The 18,401-nt window shown below is 43.4% G+C and overlaps 3 protein-coding genes across 5 annotated transcripts in view; 1 reads left to right on the top strand and 2 right to left on the bottom strand.

Annotated features, from left to right (window-relative positions):
- Positions 1–1,185, bottom strand: part of ubap1lb (ubiquitin associated protein 1-like b) — a 13,162-nt gene extending 11,977 nt beyond the window's left edge. Inside the window, exon 1 of the mRNA XM_034528015.1 lies at positions 984–1,185. The gene's annotated coding sequence lies outside the window, so the exon portion shown is untranslated. The remainder of the gene's footprint in view (positions 1–983) is intronic.
- Positions 1,186–2,366: 1,181 nt separating this feature from the next.
- pdcd7 (programmed cell death 7) lies at positions 2,367–8,267 on the bottom strand. Of its 2 annotated transcripts, none has more exons than XM_034559935.1 (5): positions 7,127–8,266; positions 6,625–6,763; positions 5,943–6,173; positions 5,731–5,818; positions 2,367–2,916 (listed from the first exon to the last, which is right to left on the bottom strand). In XM_034559935.1, the coding sequence occupies exons 1-5, from the start codon at positions 8,129–8,131 to the stop codon at positions 2,784–2,786; spliced, it is 1,596 nt and encodes a 531-aa protein (XP_034415826.1). In that variant the 5' UTR covers positions 8,132–8,266; the 3' UTR covers positions 2,367–2,783. The 2 variants fall into 2 exon arrangements, with proteins under 2 accessions (XP_034415826.1, XP_034415834.1); XM_034559943.1 differs by having other exon boundaries at positions 2,807–2,916; positions 5,897–6,173; positions 7,127–8,267.
- A 2,819-nt stretch (positions 8,268–11,086) lies between these two features.
- Positions 11,087–17,766, top strand: spg21 (SPG21 abhydrolase domain containing, maspardin). 2 transcript variants are annotated; one of them, XM_034559914.1, is made up of 10 exons: positions 11,107–11,242; positions 11,475–11,537; positions 13,925–14,086; positions 14,388–14,468; positions 15,128–15,273; positions 15,355–15,463; positions 16,096–16,203; positions 16,296–16,436; positions 17,084–17,137; positions 17,264–17,766. In XM_034559914.1, the coding sequence occupies exons 2-10, from the start codon at positions 11,475–11,477 to the stop codon at positions 17,330–17,332; spliced, it is 933 nt and encodes a 310-aa protein (XP_034415805.1). In that variant the 5' UTR covers positions 11,107–11,242; the 3' UTR covers positions 17,333–17,766. The 2 variants fall into 2 exon arrangements, with proteins under 2 accessions (XP_034415815.1, XP_034415805.1); XM_034559924.1 differs by having other exon boundaries at positions 11,087–11,242; positions 17,084–17,766.
- Positions 17,767–18,401: the final 635 nt, after the last annotated feature.

Below are 18,401 nucleotides of genomic sequence, written 5' to 3'. Positions count from 1 at the left end.
ACATTTATTCAATGTTGACTCGATGTGCTAAGTCAAGTGTGGGGAACAACCATTTTCGGGGATGTGGAACACGTTAATATTGAATAATTACCCTGTGTATGTGTACAGATTGTAAAGCCCTCTGAGGCAAATTAGTAATTTGTGATATTGGGCTATACAAAATAAACTGAATTGAATTGAATAAAGAAGGTGTTCACTGTCCAGTGCCACCTGCCCATCAGGACTAACTCATCATTTATACACCCAGGCTACGGAAGACTTGCCAAGGACACATCGACCGGACTAGCAGAACCGGGGACCAAACCGCCGATCCTCTGGTTGAAGGACGACCCTGCTCACCACCAGGCCTCAGTCACACCGACTAGCTATCGTTAGCATTAGCCTACAGTTAGCTTTAGCATGTCTGATGTTGAATCTCATTTTCATCAAAGTGGCTCCAACCAACACCAAGCTTCCACATAAATTACAAAGTCCTGTATGGTTTAATACAGCCGCGTATGACGAGATGCAAGGTTGGAAGAAAACCTTTAAAAAGAAAACTTACAGGACATATATATACATATATATATATATATATATATATATATATATATATATATACACATATACATACACATATATATACACATACACATATATACATATATATATATATACATATATACACATATACATATATATATACATATATATATATATAAATATACATATATACATACACATATATATATATACACATATACATATATACATACACACATATATATATATACACATAAATGTAGTAAACATGTTGTAATTGTCTGCCACTTTACCAACAAAGTTTCCATCTTAAATCAATAGATTGTAGCAGTGATGGCATTTTTGTGATCTTAAGTAACTAAATGTATAGAACAGCCTTCTCTTACAATAACCTGTTACAGTATTTAATTTGCTTATATAAACTATATATGAATTTTCTGGTAAAACAAAAGTCATCTTACCTGTGTTGTCTTGGAACTGCAGTCAGACTGGCAGTGTCCTCTCAGGTTCAGGTGTGTGTGTGTGTGTGTGTGTGTGTGTGTGTGTGTGTGAAGCTCAGACAGTAATCTAATGACTCACAGTAACCTAGACCAGCTGGTGGAGCACAGAGGATGTCAACAATCACATGACTCCTGTATTAGCTGCTCTGCACTGGTTCCCTGTAAAATCAAGAATCACATTTAAAATTCTTCTCCTCACCTACAAAGCCTTGATTGGTGATGCACCATCATATCTTAAGGAGCTTGTAGTACCATATTGCCCCACTAGAGAGCTGCGCTCACTAAATGCGGGGCTACTTGTGGTCCCTAGAGTCCTAAAAAGTAGGATGGGAGCCAGAGCCTTCAGTTATCAAGCTCCTCTTTTATGGAACCAGCTTCCACTTTCAGTCCTGGAGGCAGACACAGTCACCTCATTTAAGAATAGACTTAAGACTTTCCTCTTTAATAGTGCTTATAGTTAGGGCTGAATCAGGTTGGCCCTGGTCCAGCCCCTTGATATGCTGCTATAGGCTTATAGGCTGCTGGGGGATGTTTTAGGATACACTGAGCACCTATCTCCTCTTCTCTCTCTCCTTATGGATGAATTTACATCTCTCCATTACACCTTATTAACTCTGCTTCCTCCCCGGAGTCGTTGTGACTTCACGTCTCATAGGGTCCATTGGACCTGGAGGTGTCTGATGCTGGTGAACCGGCCTCCCGTTGGCCCTGCTGATGCCCCGCCCCCCCCTCCTCTCTACCTCCTTCTGTTTCATGGATTGGAGTTCCATTCATACATTGTCATATTCATGTAATGTGTTTATATAACTCTGTAACTCTGTTCATCTGGTCACATGACATGTATTCATCTGTCCATCTGGGGAGAGGGATCCTCCTCTGTTGCTCTACAGAAGGTTTCTTCACTTTTTTTTTTTCCCCTGTGAAAGGGTTTTTTGGGGAGTTTTATGTCAATGTTTCAAAATAAACTGAATTGAATTGAATTGAACAAAGAGTATAAGCCTGACGTCAGTACAGACAGCTGATCACAGAAGGATCCAGTAAACATTCATTATTCTTTAAGTTCTATTGTATGATCAACTACATGTGAACTCATCGATAAACATAAATCAACTTTTTCCTGTTCATTTGTTGTGAACATTCATGACCCGTGATGATTCTGCTGACTTCCTGGTCCAAACCATGCCAATGAGGGTTTTTTACACGTAACCCAACATTGCTTAGCTTACACCGAATACAAGACAAATCCAGAAATATAACTCAATTGAATGCATCATTGTCAGTCAGAAGCAGTATGTCACAAAAATAACACAAAGTAAACTTTCCAAAAGGAAAAAAAAAACCAAAGCTGTTCAGTTGTGAGTTTTTATAACAATATTTGAACCAGAAAAGAAAGAGAATAAACTTGAAAAATCCTGTCTTGTATATTTTCTGTTACTCAAATGACAGAAGGTTGTTTTCTGGTAGAGCTTCAGAGGAGCAGACGGATCTAAAGACGGTTTGTTTTTTGACTTTCATCTGCCGCATTGGGACCTCATCACCAATGACTCAGTCACAAGTTAATTATCTCATTTTCCTAATGATGTACAGAGCTTTTGGAAGAACCGCCTTCTAAATCCTTTATGAAGGTATTTACTCATTAAGGTTGTGTTCACTTGTCCTCCTGTGCTGCTCCGTCCAGACACCTGCAGCCTATGTGTTCAGGTGTATCGTGCTGGGTGACAGGCAGTGGTTCACAGGACACATGGCTGGTCTGTGGCCGTCTCACTCGGTGTCAGCAGAGTACAGCGCGGAGGCCCAGGCCGGATCTGAAGGGGCGTCTGGCAGGATCCAGCTCTGAGAAACCGGAGAACCGTCGGGATGATCCTCTGGAACCACAAACGTATCCCACGCTCTCCTGAAAGAAGACATATTACAGTCCTAAAGTTCATACCAATAACAACATGCGTGACTAAAAGTCAGAATTCATTTTCAAGCTGCTGGTATTGTTCATGCTGGTCCCTCCATCCCAATGCAGCTCAAATGTCCAAAGAAATGAATGGATGCTTGTTTCCATCCACTACTGCTGTGTGAATATGTTGGATGATTCTGCAGCTGGTGCCATTAGAGCGTTGCAGAAGAACATGTGTATAGAAACATGTGGCTGGATCACTGACATGGCTGACAGTCACTGGAATACAAACAGTCTTCATAAAAGGAATTTGTGACACGTCTGCTGTGAAAAAGGCCGGTTGAGATCACTTTTAGCTCGACTTTATTGCAGTTGGTGAAAGCTAGAGCGGTTAATCTTCTACAAAGCCTTTGTCTTTGGAGAGAGGCCTAAAGTGTTGATGACTTGTCAACTTTCTTAATAGCTGTAGCATCTTGTGGAGCTTGTGCAGCTAGCTGCCTTCATTAGAAAAGACATTGTGCTGGCCTTTACGGTTGGAAACTTTGTGAAATCTAACGTACTCTTACTAGTTTCTCAAACCCAGCTTTAAAATGCACTTAAAGAACAGTCACTGTGGGCTGAGGAGTAGACTTTTGGTTTGATGAAGAGCTGTAAACTGGTGTTCAGTTAGCGGACTGTGAGCTGATTAAATCCTTATTATGCTAACCCTTGTATTAAATAACAGCCGAATATGGTTTCTAGCAGCACATTATAATTTGAAACATTGACATGAGACCAATGACCTGCAGCAGCTCTCAGTGACTCACGACCTCCAACGTGCGGTTACGTTGTGTTACAGTTTACATCCATGTCTTTGCAAAATGTCTTCACTTCATTGTTTTAGCCTATTCAATTCAATTCAGTTTACTTTGTATAGCCCAAAATAACAAATTACAAAGGGCTTTACAATCTGTACACTGTTGAGTTGTAGTGGATTTTATATATACTTGCACACGTGGATAAGAAAGTTTATGTTTTAAATTAATACATAAAGAAAGTTATGATAATTAATTTGGGATATTATGAGGAATATTCTGGAGGAATGTATTATGAAACATAAGAGAGGATCACTGTTTTATTATTCTGTTTGTTAATGACAAATGTAATGATTAACTGTATGATGCATGAGAATGAATGAATGTTTTATTGTTTAGACAATAGTTAAAATGGATGCCGATTGAAACCTGATATGTTGCTTTTATTCTGAAGGCAGGATAATAGGTTTTATTCTGAAGGGGAACTTCCTGTCCTTGACCGGATGTGTGAGCTTTGACCTCTGCAGCTTATTAATTAGCTTAGCGAACAGAACAGCGGCATCCTTTGAACTGACCAATGGAACTAACCTTTAGGTGTGAATTCATTTGCATGACCAGACTAACGACCGAGCATTTGTTCTGGGGAGACATGGTTCTACTGGAGACATGGTTCTACTGGAGACATGGTTCTACTGGTCTGGAGACATGGTTCTACTGGACTGGAGACATGGTTCTACTGGTCTGGAGACATGGTTCTACTGGAGACATGGTTCTACTGGTCTGGAGACATGGTTCTACTGGACTGGAGACATGGTTCTACTGGTCTGGAGACATGGTTCTACTGGTCTGGAGACATGGTTCTACTGGACTGGAGACATGGTTCTACTGGTCTGGAGACATGGTTCTACTGGAGACATGGTTCTACTGGTCTGGAGACATGGTTCTACTGGTCTGGAGACATGGTTCTACTGGAGACATGGTTCTACTGGTCTGGAGACATGGTTCTACTGGAGACATGGTTCTACTGGTCTGGAGACATGGTTCTACTGGTCTGTAGACATGGTTCTATGGTTCTACTGGTCTGGAGACATGGTTCTATGGTTCTACTGGTCTGGAGACATGGTTCTACTGGTCTGTAGACATGGTTCTATGGTTCTACTGGTCTGGAGACATGGTTCTATGGTTCTACTGGTCTGGAGACATGGTTCTACTGGTCTGGAGACATGGTTCTATGGTTCTACTGGTCTGGAGACATGGTTCTACTGGTCTGGAGACATGGTTCTATGGTTCTACTGGTCTGGAGACATGGTTCTACTGGTCTGGAGGTCTCGAGACAGATCCGGTCTGGCGCTCTTTGAGAGCAGCAGTCCGTCTGTGGAGAGTTCTTCCTTTCTGGTCCCACGGCCGTGAACGCTATATGAATATTATCTTTGCCATTAAATATTGTTGAACTTTAATTCATTGAATCCTGGATTTCCTGCGGCCACGGGACCCGGAGCTTTGAACAAATCTTGCAGCACATACGACATCCCTGACCTTTGACCTCACATTGGATCAGGAAAAACTCCCAAAAAAATAGAAGAAACCCTTTCAGGGGGAAAAAGGTAAGAACCCTTCTGTAGAGCAACAGAGGAGGATCCCTCTCCCCGGATGGACAGATGCATAGACAGGCTATGAGACATGTGAAGGGACACAAACAGGTTTTGTGGGGCCACAGTGACCTTTGACCACCACAATTGTCATCAGGTCAACCGTGAGTCCACATGCAAGTGGACATTAGTGCCAAATGGAAGAAATTCTCTGAGATATTGTGTATGTTATACTCATTATTCATTGTTTGGTTGTGCGGTTTATTTAGGATATTCTCATATTTGTTCACATTCCAGTTCCAATGTCTGATTACCATTATGCATCAGAAATGCTACTCATCCCACACATTCCTATATACATGTCTTTAATTCCTGTGGCCCTACCATAACTCTGTCTTATGATTCTTATTATGCGACAGTGAAAGTGAAGCTCAAACCTGATTTCTAGTAAAGCGTGCAGTGAGCGCTCAGCCTGGGTGTAATATTCTCTGAAGGGCTGCAGAACAGATCCAGCAGGAAGATCCTCTGAGAAACAAACAGGAAAAACAAATCACATATTACAATATTATAAAAAAGCAACACGTGTCTGCGAATCGATCATACTGAAGGACTGATGTTCTCCCTTTGGTGTAGAGCGCTGAGTCGTTACCTCCAAACAACATGGAGGTCACTCGGCGTTTCCTCTGCAGGTGTCGCTCCCTCTCCTTCTTAATCCGTTTCTCCTGCTCTCTCCTCCTCTCCTCCTCCTGCTCTCCTTCCAGCATCACCATCAGAGCTTTCTCCTCGGCTGAGTACACTGCTGTCCTCTTCTTCATCACACACCTCAGTTGCTCCAGTCTGCTGCCGAACGCATCGTCACACTCGTGCTCAGTGTTGATGCCTGCCACACACACAAAGACACAGTGAAGGCTCCAAGCTTCATGTAATCTTGTAACAGACTGTCGGCTACAGATTAATACATATTAAAAGTCCAGGTATGAGGAAACCCTCATGAATGTGTCCCTTCTAGAAGCCACTGTTAGGGGCATTGTCGCTGACCTTTGGCTCTCCTTTCAGCTTTTTTTTCAAATGTGTAATATTTATTTTAACTGTTTAACTGACAGAAATCTTAACGATTAAGTATTGACATCCCGATCAGAAAGTATATCTACCTAATTTCTAATCCCAGTGACATATGGGCGTGACCTCTGGTTATTCATTTCACTGACCCAGCATCTGTTAGAGTTAGCAGTATGCCACAGGTGTCTTCCCTTACAGCCTGTAGTTGCGCCCATAAACCCCACATGCTATAAAGGGACTGCGAATACGGTGCACAGCTGAATAAGTCTCACCTTTCCTCAAGGCTGCCTCTTTCCTCAGCCTGCGCAGTTTCTCCAGAGATCTCAGGATGTCCTGCATCCTCTTCACATCCGCCTGCTTCTTCCTCACCTCACAGAGAACAGAGTCCGCTGCCAGCTTCAGCTCCTGCTCCTGGTGCAGATCAAGTATGAAACGTAGTCATTAGTAGTTCAATCATAGATACATACAAACATAATTATTTGAGAGAATGGGCTTAGTTAAATGCTTTTACTAGATTATTTGAATACAAATTGACGCTCATAATGAGGTGAACTAACTAACTTCTACCTCCTCCATTGTTTGTAGAGCATGACCACGATCAGACCCGAGCTAAAGGGAGTGTTGATGCTTACTCAATACTCATGATGCTGTGTCTGCTAGTTGTGTCAACATGTGTTTGCCACAATAACAACGTCATCAATGCTGAATGTAAACTTCTTCTGCCCCTAGTGGACAACACACATATGTACCCAGATGTGCATCATCTGCGGTTACCTTCTTCTTCTCCTCCACTCGTTGGATCTGCTGCAGCCTCCATGTGTTTATGGCAGCTTCTTTCTCGGCGATGCGGTCCTCTCGGAGCTTCTGCTCCACCTGGATCTCTTTTCTGGCTCTTAGTCGCCGAGCCCTCCTCTTCGAGACACGGGCCAGTTTAGCTTTCCAGCAACCTAAATGCTCCCCGTCACTGAGGGTTTTGAGTTCCTCCTGTAGCTCCGTCTTCACCGTTAAAGCCATTAAATACGAGTCCGTCCAAACGCACTCATTCTCCACGTTGTTCCTCAGAGCTTCGCAGGACTTTGCCAGGCGAGAGACGAGCTCAGCCGCCCTGTACAGAGCCGCTCTCGGGTCCGGAGCAGAGCTGTGGCGAGGCGGCTGCTGCGCCTGTGGGGCCTGGGGGGTCTTGTCTCTGCCTTGTAAGAAACGCCCGATCCACTGCCGATCCTGCCGCCTCTGAAGGGCCGTTTCATCCTCAGGTCGCGTCGCTGTTCCCGGACCCCTGTCACGGTCCGTGCGGCCGAGCAGAGCTCCACTCTCAAAGAAGTCCTCATATGCGCGCTGTTGGTTCTGACTGGGGTCCAAGTCATACCGAGCAGTCTGGGGACAGGGTCTGAACTGCGGGGTAAATGGTTCAAAGGTCGAGGCTCCTCTGCTGTTGAACGGGTTTATCGGAGCGGCGGTGGCCGCGGAGGGGAAGTGTCCAGGTGGAGGGCAGCCGAACGGAGGCGGCGGGACGGAGGGGTCGAAACCAAACGGAGGGGGCCCTCCGAAACCCCCTCCTCCGTGAGACGGAGCGGGGAAATCGCATCTAAATCCGTACGGGTGACCGTCATATCCCCGTGTAGGTGTCCAGTGAGGAGCCGACTGGTCCGGCTGTGCCGGTTCATGAGCCGCACTGCTCGGCGGCGGTCTGCTCGCGGCGTACGGCGTCTCTGGATAGCCGCCATTATAGACGCGAGGCTGCAGTGTGTCTGTAGCAGCGTAGTGATATGTGTTGTCCATGTCGGTACAGTAGAACACCGGGGCACGTTACAACACCGACATTACACAGTTACATCCATTCGCATCTCTGCGCAGCGGCCATGTTTAGCTAGCTACTTGACGTCGTCGTTTCTTCTTCTTCTTCTTTTTGGATCGCCAGTAGCGGCAGGGTGTACGGCTGCTGCCTCCTACCGGTGGACACCCGCCGTTGCTGTTTCCCCCTGAGACCAACCGGCCTTGAGGAAGTGTACTACTCTACCCTCGCCGTGTCTTTTTGGACACAGAATGCCTTTATTCAATTTGCCTTTATTCACAGATTGCTTTACTCAGTGAATAAAGTCCCCATTCCCGTCATAGAGCAGGCAGTGTATCGGGACATGTTGCACAGACTCCAGGACACAATGGCAGTCTCTGTGTTTACCCACTAGGACCAACCCACTTCACAATTAATTAACCATTACATTATTAAGCTGGATAAGAGTAATAACAGTGCCCTGCAGAGTCCCACACCTACAACATCAAAAACACTCCCTACCACTCTTACCTGTGTGGAACGGTATCTCTAAACTCTTTAATCCTATTCAATATCCGGCCCTGAAGCCCTGCATCATACACACTACTAATCTAAATATCACTGGCTCTCTCTCTATCTAGGAGGGCACCACAGGTCTAGCTTACACTGCACACATTTACAGTCCAGTAAGTGCACCGCAGTCAGTAACACCAAACATGGATGCAACTCGGCAGGGGCATTCTGGTACCTGAGGACATTGGTGAATAGGTGCCACTTGCACCTTTAAAGAGATACTTCCAACAGGAGACACAAAGTAAACCCTGTGTTGAATCAGCAGAGATTACATTCATTTAGGATACAGGAAATATCTAAAAGCTATACACATAAACCATATAAAAACATAATAGTCTAGAGTCTAGACTTTATGTTTTTATATTGTCTGGACCTCCCTCATTTCTAAATCCTGGCTACGGCCCTGGTCTGGAGAAATCTCCCTTTAACTGAACTGAGCAACATCTGATTTACTGTCAGTAACTTTCAACAAACAGTCCATTTCCCCCCAGATGGTTCAGAGGTCTAACCACAAGAAAAGGTTTAACACGTCTTTATACAAAGATTTGGTTACAATTTTCACTTTAGACATTTATTCTACATGCATCTCCTATTTGATGTATATATTGCACTACCTTTGTGCATATAAGAATGTCGTCAACATGTATATCACTTGATCGTTTTCATTAAAGATTTGAAGAATTAAAACATATCTTTACTCAGTGCTGTAGGACAAATGGTACCCTCTTCTTACATGAGGCCCAGACTTTTTTCTACAAATTTTGATATGAAAGACTTGAGTGTCAATTTAGGAAAATATGCGAAAATCGCAAAAATGGCCTTAAACATCAGAGGGTAAATGTAATCCATTTGTTCATGCCAATCAATCTAAGATTGGTCCTGCAGTCTATCCCATATTCAGCTGGATCTAGGATGCCACAATGGAGCCGGGGTTCTGTGAATATATAGACACATCAGTCGCCGATATGCTGGGTTCGCCTGAAGTATTATTCAATTTCATAAATCTTAATTTCCAGCGACTGTACATTAACCAAGAGTAAGCTATATAGCCGTAGGTCATAGCTGGGTTGGATTAGTTCATCTATGTGCTGCTGTTGATGAACCAGCCTACGGTAGCATTGTCATAAATAAATGAAAACGTACAAATTGTGAGCTATACTTTTAAATAAATCCTTTTTTCAATGGCTGGTTGAACCTGAAATGCTCATCAGCGAGTTAATTCAGAAAGCTACAACCTGGTATGTTTGCTTATTAAATCAAACAGTTACGCCTTTCTTATAGTGGCTTCATCAATATGAGTGACATTAAAACATGTGTGACCACTGTAGGACTCCGTGGCTTTAACACAGACAGTGGGCGTGGTCAACCCTTTATATTACAAATAGCCTCGAAGGCGAAGATCAAATTACCTGTAAAACATTTCATGTAAAACTAATTATTCAACATAATGAAAGTTACTTTCTTTAGTGTACATGGACCACTGCTTCCTAGAGACCTTAAAGTAACTCATGGCCTTCACAATAAAAGCCCCAGACACATACATGGACCACTGCTTCATAGAGACCTTAAGGTAACTCATGGCCTTCACAATAAAAGCCCCAGACCCATACATGGACCACTGCTTCCTAGAGACCTTAAGGCAACTCATTGCCTTCACAATAAAAGCCCCAGACACATACATGGACCACTGCTTCCTAGAGACCTTAAGGTAACTCATGGCCTTCACAATAAAAGCCCCAGACCCATACATGGACCACTGCTTCCTAGAGACCTTAAAGTAACTCATGGCCTTCACAATAAAAGCCCCAGACACATACATGGACCACTGCTTCCTAGAGACCTTAAAGTAACTCATTGCCTTCACAATAAAAGACCCAGACACATACATGGACCACTGCTTCATAGAGACCTTAAGGTAACTCATGGCCTTCACAATAAAAGCCCCAGACCCATACATGGACCACTGCTTCCTAGAGACCTTAAGGCAACTCATTGCCTTCACAATAAAAGCCCCAGACACATACATGGACCACTGCTTCCTAGAGACCTTAAAGTAACTCATGGCCTTCACAATAAAAGCCCCAGACACATACATGGACCACTGCTTCCTAGAGACCTTAAAGTAACTCATGGCCTTCACAATAAAAGCCCCAGACCCATACATGGACCACTGCTTCATAGAGACCTTAAAGTAACTCATGGCCTTCACAATAAAAGCCCCAGCCCCATACATGGACCACTGCTTCCTAGAGACCTTAAAGTAACTCATTGCCTTCACTTTGCAGCTCAACAATAGCTTCCAAATATATGCAGGTTGTTTCCTTAAAAACTCCTTAACACGTTAACACGGCATTTGATGTCGTCAAATACAAATGTGGACATATTGACGTCATAGTCCGCCCAGCGTGCTCGCGGGGGGCGGGGCAGAAGCTTTGCGGAAGTGTACGGAGCTGGAGTCATATGACCGGGCACGCAGCCGGAGAAGATGCTACCGAGATATGGATAAAATGACTCGGACACGGTGACTACTATCCACAGCGAACACGGTAACGGCGCCCTGGCATCCTAGCGACACAGTAAAGGACGTTACACTGGGGCACTAGTCAGCCACACACTCGTGTTGATTCGTTCTTGGACACATGCTAACAGGAACGTTAGCTGTTCAGCTAATATGTCCATTTGTTGTCCTGTAGTTTGTACTATAATGTCCCAGTTGACTGAACGGTGGCTGTTTGGCCGCCGTGTGTCCTGAATGTCGCTCTCTGAATGTGTCCTCAGATGGAGGAGATTAAAGTGTCTCCTGACTACAACTGGTTCAGAAGCACCGTGCCCCTGAAAAGAGTAAGTACCCCATGACTAGTGTGATGGTGGCCCACAACCTGGGCCGGGCCCGCATCCCGTGTTAGCAAGGCGGAGAAGCAGACCGATCCGGGTAGATGGAGGCTGCGTTGCTTATGAAGACCAGGTGTTGTTATGCCACCTCATGTGTTTATGTCCGTGTTCTCTTCGTGATGACAACGCTGTGCTGGTTACCACACGTGTGTCTGGTGCATGATTACATGATCATATCTGGTGCCTGATAGGAGGAGGTGTGGGTCTTCCAATCAGAGCTTCAAACCGGCCCCATGAGAGCAGTTAAGTTAAAACGTCCACTGAGGAAAGACGTTTGTGTCCAGCATTAATATAAACGGAGGTGCTGCTGGATGTGTATTAATGGAGGAGTGATGCTGATCCTCTTCAGTTAACACACACAGAGCCTGCACATTAATGCAGCGCTAAACAACCTCTATGACATTATTGTATTTGTTCAGATCATTATGAGTACCACATGAATGATACATTTAGGTTATTCTGTGTTAATAAGTTTAATTATGCAAATTCAAAAGCAGAGCTACATTAATTAAACGTATAGTAAGAATCTCCACTCGGCCTTTGGGATAACGTCATAATAAAACAATCATTTATAAGGACACTATGACTTTGTAACTGATTAACACTTTGAATAGCAACGAAGTTTTAGTGTCGTTAAATTATACTCTGTTAGATTTAAAAAATATTCAGCAACAATTTATTTTTGAAAGAACATATCACACAGTGGTGCAACCCCCTCAGTCACGGTGTCTGAGACGTCTTCTCAGGCCGCATACCTTCACTTGTTTACTTGTAACATTCATTGGAAGAAAAGCTGAGTCAGGTTGATCACCACAATAAACATCTCTAAAAGTTGAGTGAGGTTTGGAGAAGGCATCTTTGTTTCAGTATGAATGATCGTCTTCATTATGCTAGTACACATGCTGGGAAAAGGGAGCAGGTTGTAGTGGGAGTTCTTTGGGAATACCAGGATCTCAATCTCAAGAATTCAACCTGGCCTTCTGGGCAAAATGAAAAAATCCTCCCAAAGGGAGCTGCTCTGAAATAAACCAGATTTAAACACAATAGATCAGCTGATGGCTAAGCGGCTCAACTACAGTAGCTGGTGACTACTGAACTCCTGTTTTAATAAAGCTTTATTTAAGAAAGAAAGCGAGCTGTTGGCCACCAGCCCCCTGGGCCTATTGGTCCCACCTCATTTTAGAGGAGGACAAGCTTCTTTTATTCTAGTCCAATGATCACTCTCCTTCTATTTCTATGGTACTTCTACTAATGAACATACTGGAGAGTAGAAGGCTTCCCACAAAATGCTTTAACACCAGAGTGGCACAATTGTTGTAGGAAAAAAATGAAGGAAGCCTTATCATTGGTTTGGATATATCATTATCAGACGTTCCATAACTCTTGAATATACATATCTTTATCAGCCCCAACAATCCTGTGTCAGTCAGGCTATACTAAACAGATTGTACCTTTTGAAAGAGTTCAGACTGCCTTCAGATAAACTTGAGACTATATTTTCTCACAGAAGCGGACAGTGGAGCCTCCATTGAAACACATCAAGAGATCTCTTCTGAAATGAATATAGCAAGAAAAAACTACTGGACGCCCAGGACAGACTTGAAAAATGATGAATTGTCCTTTTAATATTTCAGTGTGACTGTTGAGTCAGTACCATGAGTCACCCTCTGTTTTATTGGCTGAAGGCCATAAAATGGTCATGAATTCTTTCTATAACAAAATGTCAAGAACCATCATTCTACTGCAGATTGTTATTGGTTTAGAAGATTAAGTAAACATATGTGATCTGTCGATGGACATTGATGCTTTCTAGTCGCTTCTCTTATATTGCTAACGTTACGTTGTGAACATCACATCTGTGTTAAAAGCTAGTAGCGTTAGCAGCTAACGGCTGTAATCAGGTGGAGGGGAGGTCCCATGTAGCTCCATTATGGTGCGTTCATGCTCCATTCAGTATAGATTATTACTGTTTTTATGCAAATAACCACTATGGATGATTTAAGGAAATATACTTGGTTAATGATGACAATACATATTTTATCCAATGATGATAATACATATACACATTAGGCCTCCTGTTTGATAATCTTGAAAACCGTAAAACTGATATTTCCTCTCTATAATTGCAATATCAAAACTATATTCATATTGTGACATCCCAAGTCTCGATCTTAGAATAAAGAACTGTGTCTATGGTCTTCATCTTCTAGTCAGATAGTTCCATATGTTCTACATGTATTCTTGCGGCCTGTTTGAGCTCCTTTGTAAAGAAGCGTAAAGCTCACGGCTGCTTTGCTGGGTGTGTTTTGCTTGCCTTGTGTTTCCGTCTCCCCCAGATTATTGTGGACGATGATGACAGTAAGGTGTGGTCGCTGTATGATGCCGGCCCAAAGAGCATCAGGTGTCCCATCATCTTCTTCCCACCAGTCAGTGGGACAGCGGAGGTGTTCTTCCAGCAGGTGCTGGCTCTGACAGGATGGGGCTACAGGGTCATCTCGGTGAGCTCGCCACTGGGAACGCACTACATTTCATTATTGATTCATCTGCTGATTGTTTTCTCCCTTTATCTTATATGTTTTGTTTATATAATGTGTGAAACATGTCTATCTTGTGTTCATTCAAAAGTCTTGTTCAGTTTACTGTGATAGAATACCGGGAAAAGCTCTAAACTGACAAAATGTAAACAGATTAAATTTCTGTCAATAGACCAATTGATTAATCGTCTAATAATTACCATATCAACACCTATTATAGGATGAGTCTGCAATTATGTAAACGTTGAGTCTGTGTGGTTCCCAGCTGCAGTATCCGGTGTACTGGGATCTCATGGAGTTCTGTGACGGCTTCCGGAAGCTTCTGGATCACCTGCAGTTGGATAAAGTGAGTCTTTGTGTTTCCTTTCGCTACACAGCTGAGGATGCAATATTTTCTTTAGCCTGTCGCAGTTCATTATATGATCACCTGATCGCGATTCTTTGAGCTGTCCGTAATCAATGGAATTTGAACCAAGGTTAAAAATGTCACAAGTGATACAATATGAAAGGTTCCAGCCTCAGGGAAGGAGACATATGACATGGGGTTTAGTAAATACGACTGTACAATTAATCCAAATCACCACAAGGACTCTAGCAACGTTCACGTCACTGGAGGAGCATTATTTGATTAAGGCGAAATGTGGCCAAATACCATGTTGTATGTTGTGGTTAGTGTTGTGAGTAATGTTTTTCAACTGTAACCAGAATAATGATGTCCCAATGATCATTCCCTATATAATCACAGATCATAATCTGTCAAAATACCAGTAATTAGATCCCAAGAAAGATGCATGAATGAGCTCACCCAGTCTCTGAGTAAACACCAGCTTTAGTGCAGGCTATTTAAAATACATCTGTGCGCCAGAAACATTGTTTCAGCAAAACCATTTGAAAATTAATTGTCAGTCCTTTGCCACCAACAACGAAGGAGATGGAGATTGAAAGAACAGTCCTGTTATAAATGTGAACACCTGATCAAATGCTGATTCTTTGTCTCAACCTCAGGTGCATCTGTTCGGCGCGTCGCTCGGTGGATTCTTGGCTCAGAAGTTTGCAGAGTGCACACACAAGTCTCCCAGAGTGCACTCACTCATACTGTGCAATTCCTTCAGTGATACCTCCATCTTTAATCAGACGTGGACAGCAAACAGGTGCTTTCAACGATCCCATAACACGCTTTCCTCACGTGTTCATGCTCAATATTAATGTTTCTTCTCCATGTTCCTCCTCAGCTTCTGGTTGATGCCAGCTTTCATGTTGAAGAAGATTGTTCTGGGGAACTTTTCTAAAGGGCCCGTGGATCCTAAAATGGCAGATGCAATCGACTTCATGGTTGACAGGGTAGGTGGACATGTGATCCCTGGAAGTGATACTGATACCAATGGAGTACTTCATGTGGTCCACATCATGTGATGGAAGCTCTGTGGTCCTCTCACCTGCCTCTTTGTCCTTCTGCTTCATGGCTCCTACTTTGAAGCTGCCCCATGAGGCCCCAAAGCTGCCAGCCTTGAGTGCACAGCAGGTAGTGGACTGGTGCTTCAATGGGTGACAAAGACAAATATTGGAGAACTGATGAACACAGGCTCCAGGTACATCCAAGACGAAGAGGATCTCCAGCAGTGCCATGGAAGGACAGTCTTCAGGAAGTCTTGCTCTTCTGTCCTCAGTCTTCTCGGGACTTCCCCTCATCTTCCTAGCTGAGATTTTGATGACATTTCAATGATTTGTTCTGTCCTACTGGGATCCTGCTGGGACCCGGCTTTGCTCCAGCTGTGTCGTTTCTTTAGAAACATCTTTCTTCTCTCCTCACATCTTCAGTGGGAGAAAAAGGCCCAAGTGAAGAAATAATATTTCAGACTACTGAGAAGCGGCATTAAACTGCAGACAAGAGATGGATATCCATCTGCATCACTCTTTGTTACCTGATGTCTTGGTGTTTGAAAGCTAACCTCCATCTGTTGTGTGTGCTGTAGTTGGAGAGCCTGAACCAAAGTGATTTAGCATCGCGGCTAACGCTCAACTGTCAGAACTCCTACGTGGAGCCTCACAAAATAAAAGATGTCGCTGTGACCATTATAGATGTAAGTGTGAAAGTGTTTCTGTCCATCATTGTTCATACCTATTTCTGCTACAATAACCTGACAGACGTGTTTTCTCTGTGAATGGTGTTGAGGTGTTTGACCAGAGCGCGCTGTCGCTGGAGGCCAAGGAGGAGATGTATAAACTGTATCCCAACGCCAGGCGAGCCCATCTGAAAACAGGAGGAAACTTCCCATACCTGTGCAGGAGTGCTGAAGTCAACCTCTACATCCAGGTCTGGTTTATCCTCCACTATGAAACCATAAAGTGTGTGTGTGCCACAATAAGGAGGGCTGGACAACATGGAGAAAATCAGATATCACAATAGTATTGATCACATACCTTGATATTGATATTGCAGGGTGGTCAACCCTGCAATATCAATACAATACCCATGTACTGTACAATACCCGATGACTGAAGTCTGGTTCAACTATCCCGAGTACTGAAGTCTGGTTCAACTATCCCGAGTACTGAAGTCTGGTTAAGGTTAACAAGATTGTTTGAGCGCATCAGCCTTTGAGAAACCTAGTTAATTTAAGCTGGATAATAGGACATTTCAACTTAGTTGAACCACGTACGAGCAAATGGGTCTCAGCTCCATCTCCCCTCCTCATCACAGACGTTGTGTAAAGTGATGCCGTTTCAGATGGTTGCCCAGCTCGTTTCTTGCTGCTGGACGTTTATAACTTAACACAATGATGGACAAAACTCAGACATCCACGTTGAACTCCCAGAACGTTGCTGTGGACTGAAATGACAGGAACCGTACCGCTGAACAAGCTCATCTGGTCATGTGACGTGTGTGGTGTGTTTTGACTTGTATTGAAGGGTGTTTTTTTTATGATGCTACTTGTTTTTTTTTGTTCTTTTCACACACAGATTCACTTGCGTCAGTTCCACGGGACCAGATTCGCTGCCATCAGCCCTGCCATGGTGAGTGCTGAGGAGCTGGAGGTGCAGGACAACCAGCATTCTGACGACGACCAATGAGACTTTTACCCGCACGCCGTTTCCTGTCAACATTTCCAACAGTTTCTCTTACTCTTCATCATTTCACAGGACAGTTGCCACATTTTCTATGGAGCTCAACAGTCGACCGGCGAGTCAACTGAGAATATTTTTATTTGACAGATGAAGCAATATTTTGATAATGACCTGCATACGACACCCTGCCTTATGTGACATATATATATATATAAAAATAAATAAAGGTGACCTCTGGTTATGGAGAGACGCACATCTGAAAGTGATGATTAAATTATATATATTTTGTTTTGGAATCCAGTTGATTATTGTGCAGTTGTTATTTCCACTGCCATCTGTTGAACTACCAAAGCCAGGTTTTGGAAGCTGAAATCGAACATCGGTCCAAGATGATTTGTAGTTTCCAGCTTCAGAAAACTACAGGGTGTCTTTCCACATATAAATTACTCGCATGTGGCTCTCTCCAAATACTCCTCTAGCTAGAATTGATTTAGTATTCTTTCTCTGCTTCTGAACAGATGAATAAATGAAATGTATGTGCTGTGCCTTTTTATAAAAGATAATGTACACATTCACTATGAAATGTTTCCTCCTCATTGTTTTGTCTATTTCTAGCAGATGCATGTTGAAATCTGCCAATGTCATACAACCAGGTGTAGCAGAATGTGCTGCAAACATTGGTCCCCTTAATTTTCTACAGTAACAAACCGTCAACAAACTGCCACCCATCCTCAGCCATCGAGCTGAGCAGCACTTCATGTGAAAGAGTTTTGGTTCACGTTCATAAAAACAGCCACAATACAGCACGTCCTCAACAGACCAGCTGGTGAACCCAGAGGCTCCTGCAGCAGCTAGAGGGGCCGGTGGACCACACGTTTACGTGGCCGGGCTTAACCGAGCCTCATTGAAGTGATTTCAGCGTTCGTCCTCACCGGCACGTCGTCTCCAGTTTGACTTTTTTGCTGGTTTCTTGGTGTAAATGATGTTCTCCATCCTCTGATGTTTATATTCTTCTGGTTTTGCGCCAGCCATGGAAGTGTCATACACATGACCACTCATATTTCAAGAGAAAGAAAGACAACAGGGAACATACTTGACCAAGAGAACATCAATGTACGTAATCCAACAACACAAAGTCTAAATGAATTATGGAAATATAAATTACAGCTGAATGAACACACAAACAAGAAAACTCCATTCCACAGACACAAAC

This window comes from Cyclopterus lumpus, chromosome 3 (assembly GCF_009769545.1).
Source record: "Cyclopterus lumpus isolate fCycLum1 chromosome 3, fCycLum1.pri, whole genome shotgun sequence".
Classification (NCBI taxonomy): Eukaryota; Metazoa; Chordata; class Actinopteri; order Perciformes; family Cyclopteridae; genus Cyclopterus; species Cyclopterus lumpus.
Note: the sequence above shows the minus strand (reverse complement) of the source record. Positions and strands in the feature narration are given on the sequence as shown.

What these genes read in the sequence shown, in the direction of transcription:
- pdcd7 (XM_034559935.1), bottom strand. Translation starts at nt 8,131, where the DNA reads ATGGACAACACATATCACTACGCTGCTACAGACACACTGCAGCCTCGC. An exon ending in GAGTGGAGGAGAAGAAGAAG is followed by an intron (nt 6,764 to 7,126) that starts GTAACCGCAGAT and finishes GATCTGCACCAG; the next exon opens with GAGCAGGAGCTGAAGCTGGC. An exon ending in AGAGGCAGCCTTGAGGAAAG is followed by an intron (nt 6,174 to 6,624) that starts GTGAGACTTATT and finishes TGTGTGTGGCAG; the next exon opens with GCATCAACACTGAGCACGAG.
- spg21 (XM_034559914.1), top strand. Translation starts at nt 11,475, where the DNA reads ATGGAGGAGATTAAAGTGTCTCCTGACTACAACTGGTTCAGAAGCACC. An exon ending in ATCACCTGCAGTTGGATAAA is followed by an intron (nt 14,469 to 15,127) that starts GTGAGTCTTTGT and finishes TCTCAACCTCAG; the next exon opens with GTGCATCTGTTCGGCGCGTC. An exon ending in CTGCCATCAGCCCTGCCATG is followed by an intron (nt 17,138 to 17,263) that starts GTGAGTGCTGAG and finishes ATCATTTCACAG; the next exon opens with GACAGTTGCCACATTTTCTA.